General features: G+C 34.9%; 1 protein-coding gene across 1 annotated transcript in view; it reads left to right on the forward strand.

Annotated features, from left to right (window-relative positions):
• The window catches only part of aox6 (aldehyde oxidase 6), a 29,042-nt gene that overhangs the window by 19,130 nt on the left and 2,589 nt on the right, over positions 1-7,323 (forward strand). Inside the window, exons 25-35 of the mRNA XM_058759448.1 lie at positions 812-898; positions 1,054-1,245; positions 2,727-2,954; positions 3,047-3,142; positions 3,219-3,347; positions 3,523-3,597; positions 4,025-4,077; positions 4,290-4,404; positions 4,518-4,583; positions 6,690-6,878; positions 7,094-7,261. Coding sequence (XP_058615431.1) covers positions 812-898; positions 1,054-1,245; positions 2,727-2,954; positions 3,047-3,142; positions 3,219-3,347; positions 3,523-3,597; positions 4,025-4,077; positions 4,290-4,404; positions 4,518-4,583; positions 6,690-6,878; positions 7,094-7,261 — 1,398 coding nt within the window. The remainder of the gene's footprint in view (positions 1-811; positions 899-1,053; positions 1,246-2,726; positions 2,955-3,046; positions 3,143-3,218; positions 3,348-3,522; positions 3,598-4,024; positions 4,078-4,289; positions 4,405-4,517; positions 4,584-6,689; positions 6,879-7,093; positions 7,262-7,323) is intronic.

The following is a 7,323-nucleotide window of genomic DNA, read 5'->3' on the forward strand; positions in this document are numbered from 1 at the left end:
CATTCCAAAGCTGTCATTTTGGCAGACTGGCTTCAAAATAAGCTATTTTTAGACTAATAACAAAGTTTTGAGTTCTGACACTTACAGGATATTTTTTATAGCACAATGACCTCTTATATTGTGCGCAATCTGAACCCTAAACACGTTTTGTCAAAAAAGCCGGTATTGTCCACTTTCAAGGCATCGCGAGTTCACGTTTTACTGCAGAAGCCAACTAAAAGTGATCGAGTATGGATAATTTCGACGAACTTAATGGACCTGTGATATCTTCTTCGGGGCGTAAAAGAAGAAGTTTTCACAGAACCTTGCAAAAGCAGCGCGTTACAATGGTGAGGAAAAAGCTCCGTGTATTGAGTGTAATCACAACCATACAGTCTATGATCACAACAACAACGTTTGTCAGGCATCTACATTGTCATCCGAGGAGATTGCAAAGATTAAACGAGTGTTTTTTTTTTTTTTTAAACTCTAAAAAATGAAATGTGGAGTTACCTGCTTTTGCCAAAAAAAAAAACGACTGTTGGAGTTATTTGCTATAAAACAAACTTTTAATATGTAAAAAAAAACATACTTTCAATGAACTTTAATTTTGTAAATTACCTGTATTTGTTATTACCTGTATTTGTAAGTTATTATTACTTAATCAAAACAACCCAACTGCAGTTTGATTGATATTACTTGGAATGTGCAATAAAAAAAACGTGATTTCTGAAAAAAAAAAAAATTGAGTTATCGGTTTTTGCAAATGAACTCTTCATATATTATCTAATCTGTATTTATGTAATACATTTGCATGTTTATACTACAACAGGTAGGCTTTATGAAAAACGGGAGGATAACAGCAGCTGATTTCCAGTACTATGCCAACTCTGGAAACACAATAGATGAGTCCGTACTGGTGAGATGAATTGCCTTCCTGCCAGAGATCAAAATAGTGGCTTAAAGGTGGAAGCTACTTTGCTTTGGTCACTATAGACAGCTGTGTGAAATCATTGGAGAATATATAGGACGAAATGAATACTGTATCATTATTCGAATATTTTACTCTTCCAGGTCGCAGAGAAGATCCTCCTGCATCTCGATAACGCCTATAACATTCCAAACCTGCGTGGCCGATCAGCGGCCTGCAAGACCAACCTGCCCTCCAACACTGCATTCAGAGGGTTTGGTGTGCCCCAGTGCATGCTGGTCGTTGAGAGTATGATTGATGATGTTGCACTCAAACTCGGCCGTCTGCCTGAAGAGGTCAGTGTCACAAAAAGATATTTTGCTCTTGGCCCATTCGCATCATTATGCAACATACAGTTGTGCTCAAAATTATTCATACCCTTGGTAAATATGATCAAAGAAGGCTGTGAAAATAAGTCTGCATTGTTTATCCATTTGATCTTTCATTTAAAAATAAACAAAGTCTAACCTTTAATTGAAGTAAAAAAAAGTGAAAGTAGGGGAAAATCACATTAGGAAATAAATATTTTTCTCTAGTACACAATGGCCACAATTATTGGTACCTCTAGAAATTCTTATAATTAAAATATCTAATATGAAGAATATTCCCATTCATATTTGTATTTTTTATCACACCAGGGTGACTAGGAACATGAAGTTGTCCACCCTTGGTTTCCTGTTTCACAGGATTATAAATATGAGGAACACAAAGGCCAAATTCCCTTAATCATTGATCACAAGGAGTAAAACCAAAGAATATATTTCTGAAGTGAAGCAAAAGATTGTTAAACTTCACAAATTTAGAAAGTGGCTGTAAGAAAAAAGCTAAAGCATTAAAAATCCCTCTCTCATCCAAAACCAAACTCAGTTGTCAGACATGACTGGAACTTCAAATAGCACTGGCTTCTATGGTCAGATGAAATTAAAAATAAAAGAGCTTTTTAGCAGCAAACACTCAAGATGGATTTGGTGCACACAGGGATAAAAAAGTACCCCATGTGTACAATGAAATATACTTCTGTATCTTTAATGTCGTGGGCCTATCTTTCTGCAGGAGGTCCTGTACATCTTGTTTAGATACATGGCATCATGGATTCAATTAAATACCAACATATAAAAAATTAAAAACTGACTGTCCATGCTAGAAATCTTATAATGGGCCGTGGTTGGATCTTCCAAAAAGACAATGATCCACAAACAAACATCAAAACCAAAACAAAAATGGGTCACTGCGAACAAAACCAAGCTTCTGCTATGGCCGTCCTAGTCCTCTGACCTGAACCCTGCAGAAAATGAGTGAAGTGAACTGAAGAGAAGAAGCACCGACATGGAGCTGGGAATCTAAAGGGTCTGGAGTGATTCTGGATGAAGGAATGGTCTCTGATCTCCTGTCAGATGTTCTCCAAACTTATCAGGCATTATAGGTGAAGATTCAGAGCTGTTATCTTGGCAAAAGGAGGTTGCAAAAAGTATTGAATAAAAGGGTTTGATTAATTGTGGCTAATGTGTATTAGAGAAAAACATTTATTTCATAATGAGATTTCTCTCCCATTTTAAATTCTTATTCTCCAATGAAAGTTTAGATTTTTGTAAACATTTTTAAATAAAATATCAAAAGGATTAATGATACAAATTTATTTTCACAGCCGCCTTTGATCATATTTACCATGGGTATGAATAATTTTGAACACAACTGTATATTACTAATGATCAAGTTAATAAACTTATTATTCAGGGTTTTTCTTCCATCTCTCATTATTTTTATTTTACTTTTGCAGATCAGGGAGATAAACATGTACAAGGAAGTGTCCCTCACTCACTACAAGATGGAGTTTGACCCAGAGAATCTCGTCCGCTGTTGGAACGAGTGTATGGAAAAAGCTGACTTCAGGCAGCGCCGGCAGGCCATTGATCTCTTTAACCAGCAGAACCATTTCAAAAAGAGAGGAATCGCCATTATACCCATCAAATATGGTATTGGGTTTGCTGAGGGCTTCCTCAACCAGGTTACATTCTTTTAAAACATGCCACAGAGTCTTTTATATTATTTTAAATGAACTCCAAATGATCTGTTGGCATTTTTGTGTTTACAACAAAGGCTGCCGCTCTTGTGCATATTTATAAAGATGGGTCTGTGCTAGCGAGCCACGGCGGGATAGAAATGGGCCAAGGTGTACACACTAAAATCCAACAGGTACCACTTCCAGCTTTCTGCACTTATCTGCAACCATTTCATAGTTTTTGGGCCAATCGTAGCTGTTTTCTCACAGGTGGCGAGTCGAGAGCTGAATATTCCTGCTTCCTTGATCCACATTTCTGAGACCAGCACACAATGCGTCCCAAATACCTGCCCGTCTGCTGCGTCCTTTGGTACCGACGCTAATGGAATGGCTGTAAAGGTATCGAACACCAGATTTTGAAACACCAGATCAGTCTGGACAACATGATTTTGATATTGAAGGATTTATTTCTTTTATCTACAGGAGGCAAATTTGAAGAAATCATAAAATTAACTATAAAACTTTTATATGCCTTAATATCTGTTTTTGGATTGTACAAATCATACTTTTGCAGGATGCCTGCCAAATACTCTACAACAGACTAGAACCAATCAGAAAGAAGAATCCCAAAGGAACATGGCAGAACTGGGTAAAGTGGACAAACTATTAAAGGCACAATATGTAACATTTTCATAATAAAATATCCAAAAACTACTCGCACAGTGTGATATATTTCATGCAGTTGTGTACTTACGTTATCCTAAAAGTTCCCAAGGATTTGTATAATTTATTCGCTGTTTGAATAACCGTGGAAGGTATAGGTTATAAAAAAAAAGTCATTACCTCATCCTTGAACATCCTCCTTCATAGCATCATCAAGCTTAGCCTAGCATTTTCAAAACAATAACAATTATTGTTTTGAAAATGCGACCTCTAGTGGTGAAAACTTACATATTGTGCCTTTTAAAAATTTTTGGTTTTGATATAAAATAAAAATGATGGGTACAGTTATTTATGCTACGGTGTCTTGTATGGATAGTACACATATATTGTTTGTTTACACAATCTCTTTAAAGATAACAACAGCATTTTTGGAGAAGATCAGTCTGTCAGCCACAGGATACTACAGGTAAACCTCCCAAATTTCATTTAAAAGGAGCTTTTTGTTGTTGTTGTTGTTTTTGAGACATTAAATGTACTTTGAGACATTAAAGCAGTAGTTGAGAATGTTTGTCAACAGTGTGATCTTTAGTGCATCATCAAAGAAGCAAACAAGCTTAAAACTAGACAAAACATGGGAGGTTTTGTTTGATGCTTAATGAGCATTTTGTCTGTTTTCAGAGGTCATGATCTAGACATGGACTGGGAGAAGCAGGAAGGCAAGCCATACGCCTACTTCACATATGCGGTGGGCTGCAGTGAGATTGAGCTGGACTGTTTGACCGGGGAGTACAGGGTAAATTCAGATATGATGCAGAAGATTTGTTACATGTGCATTTTCTGCTGTTTGTCTAGTCACTGTAAAACTCATCTGACATACTGACATGACTTACTCATCTTTACTCATAGACCTTGAGGACGGATATTGTTGCTGATATTGGCAGAAGTATAAATCCATCCATTGACATTGGACAGGTAAGATGATCTCTACAATGTGTCCTTTCTTACTAGAACTGATTTTTTTAATTTAATATCAAAATATGTAATTTATTCACAATTGATTAATAGATATATGTGATTATTAGCCATTTTCTTTTTAATTAATCACCATTGCCCAGTAACAGACGTATATATATATATATTTAATTTAAACATTACAATAATTTTTTAGAATTTTTATTGTCTCATTTATTATATTATTTTAACTATACAGTTGTGCTCAAAATTATTCATACCCATGGTGAATATGATCAAAGGCGCCTGTGAAAATAAATCTGTATCATTAATCCTTTTGATCTTTTATTTAAAAAATTACAAAAATCTAACCTTTCATCGGGGAATAAGAATTTAAAATGGGAGAGAAATCTCATTATGAAATGTTTTTCTCTAATACACATTGGCCACAATTAATTACAGCCACTTTCTAAATTTGTGAAGTTCAACAATCTTTTGCTGCACATCAGAAATATATTCATTGGTTTTACTCCTTGTGATAAATAATTAAGGGAATTTGGCCTTTGTGTTCCTCATATTTATAATCCTGTGAAACAGGAAGCCAAGGGTGGACAACGTCATGTTCCTAGTCATGCTGGTGTGATAAAAAAAAAAATACAAATATGAATGGGAATATAATTCATATTAGATATTTTAATCATAAGAATTTCTAGAGGTACCAATAATTGTGGCCATTGTGTACTAGATAAAAATATTTATTTACTAATGTGATTTTCCCCTACTTTCGCTTTTTTCTTTTTTTCTTCTTTTTTTTTTAACTTTAATTCAATTTTAATTTATTTTTTTTTTTTAAATGAAAGATCAAATGGATAAACAATGCAGACTTATTTTCACAGCCTTCTTTGATCATATTTACCAAGGGTATGAATAATTTTGAGCACAACTGTATATATATATATATATAGGCTATTGATCCATATACACTACCATCGAAAATGTATCTTTCTCTTTGTTTAAAAGCATCTCATCGTTTCCAAAAAAATATTAAGCTTGTTTTCAAAAGGAAAATTCAGTATTGCATCACATTAATAAATTACACTTTAAAGTGTAGTATATTCAGTGTTGGGTTAGTTACTCAAAGAATGTAATATATTACTCATTACTAATTACTCCTTTCAAAAGTAATATTGTTACTTATTACTTTCTGGCAACAGTAATTAGTTACACTACTAGTTGCATTACTTTTTATTCACGCCCCACAGAAGTTGTAACTATGTATCTTCCAGATAAAATTATTCTAGAATGTTACAAATAACATATTTCTGCCTCATCATTTGACCAAAATCCACATTGGATCGCATTCAGAAGTTATTACAAACACTCAATAGTGACTGATAGTGACATTCAAGAAGAAGTGTTGTATTAATCTCATTAATTGTCATGTGTAGCTTGAAGTAATTTTTCCATTACCAATATGCGATTAAATTTCGTTATGTATTTTATCAAATCACATGCGTTTGTAAGAAACTGTTTAATTTTCCAAAAATATTTTTAATTATATTAATATAATGTACCACATGCTGATCAGAGGGATGTAATGCCAGAGTAAAGTGAAGCCACAACTTACACAACAGATATTTTTCCTGAAAAAATCAATATAATGCAATATTTCTATCTACTGAATGTAAGCTTTTCCATATTCCAAGTTTGCCTGCTGCACGGGGGACATCACATGCATGTGCGAGTCATGGAAATTATGAAAATAAATCTGGGAATTATTTGATTGTTAGACTTTAAATCAGCGGGGTTGAGGCATCAAAAGTCACTAAGTAACTAAGCTGTTTTATGGAAAGTAACTGTAATATTATTACTGAAATCTTATTAATACTTAGTTACACTACTAGTTACTGCAAAAAGTAATATTATTACAGTAACTAAATTACTAGTTACTAGTTACTGCCCAACACGGAGTATATTCATATAGAAAACAGTTATTTTAAATTACAATAATATTTCACAATATTACAGCATTTACTGTATCTTTGTTCAAATAAATGCAGCCTCGGTGAGCATGAGAGACTATACTTGAATGAATATGCATTTACTCATATAATATGTGTGTGTTAGATTGAGGGAGCGTTCATGCAGGGTCTGGGTCTCTACACCATGGAAGAGCTCAAGTTTTCTCCTTCTGGTCTTCTGTACACACGTGGACCAGGCCAGTACAAGATCCCGTCCTTCTGTGATGTCCCTCTGAAGTTTAACGTCTACCTTTTAGCCGGCACATCCAACCCTCACGCCATCTATTCTTCAAAGGTAATTCACTCATCTTCTCTTCCAAGATTCAGTTCACTTCAACATGCATTTATTTAGATTTTGTGGAATCCTTGTGGTTCACTTCATGTCTTAAGTGCATTCAAACCTAATACTGCACCCTAGTTTTGATATTTCATACCAGTTTTTTTATTGATTTTCCAGATCTGTTCTAGATGTAACATCACTGCAAACTAAAGCTGCTCTTCTTGTTTCAGGGGATTGGAGAGCCGACAGTGTTTCTGGGCAGTTCTGTGTTCTTCGCTATTAAAGACGCTGTGACTGCAGCCCGAAAAGATGCAGGTTTAACTGGCCCGTTCCAGCTAAACAGCCCTGCAACCCCAGAGCGGGCATGTCTGGCCTGTGCCACACACTTCACAAAGTTGGTACGAGAGTTTTAGTAACCCATTTGTGCTTTTTGAGTCCAAATCTAGATTAAACGAATGCC

The sequence above is a fragment of the Onychostoma macrolepis genome, chromosome 22 (genome assembly GCF_012432095.1).
Source record: "Onychostoma macrolepis isolate SWU-2019 chromosome 22, ASM1243209v1, whole genome shotgun sequence".
Taxonomy (NCBI): Eukaryota; Metazoa; Chordata; class Actinopteri; order Cypriniformes; family Cyprinidae; genus Onychostoma; species Onychostoma macrolepis.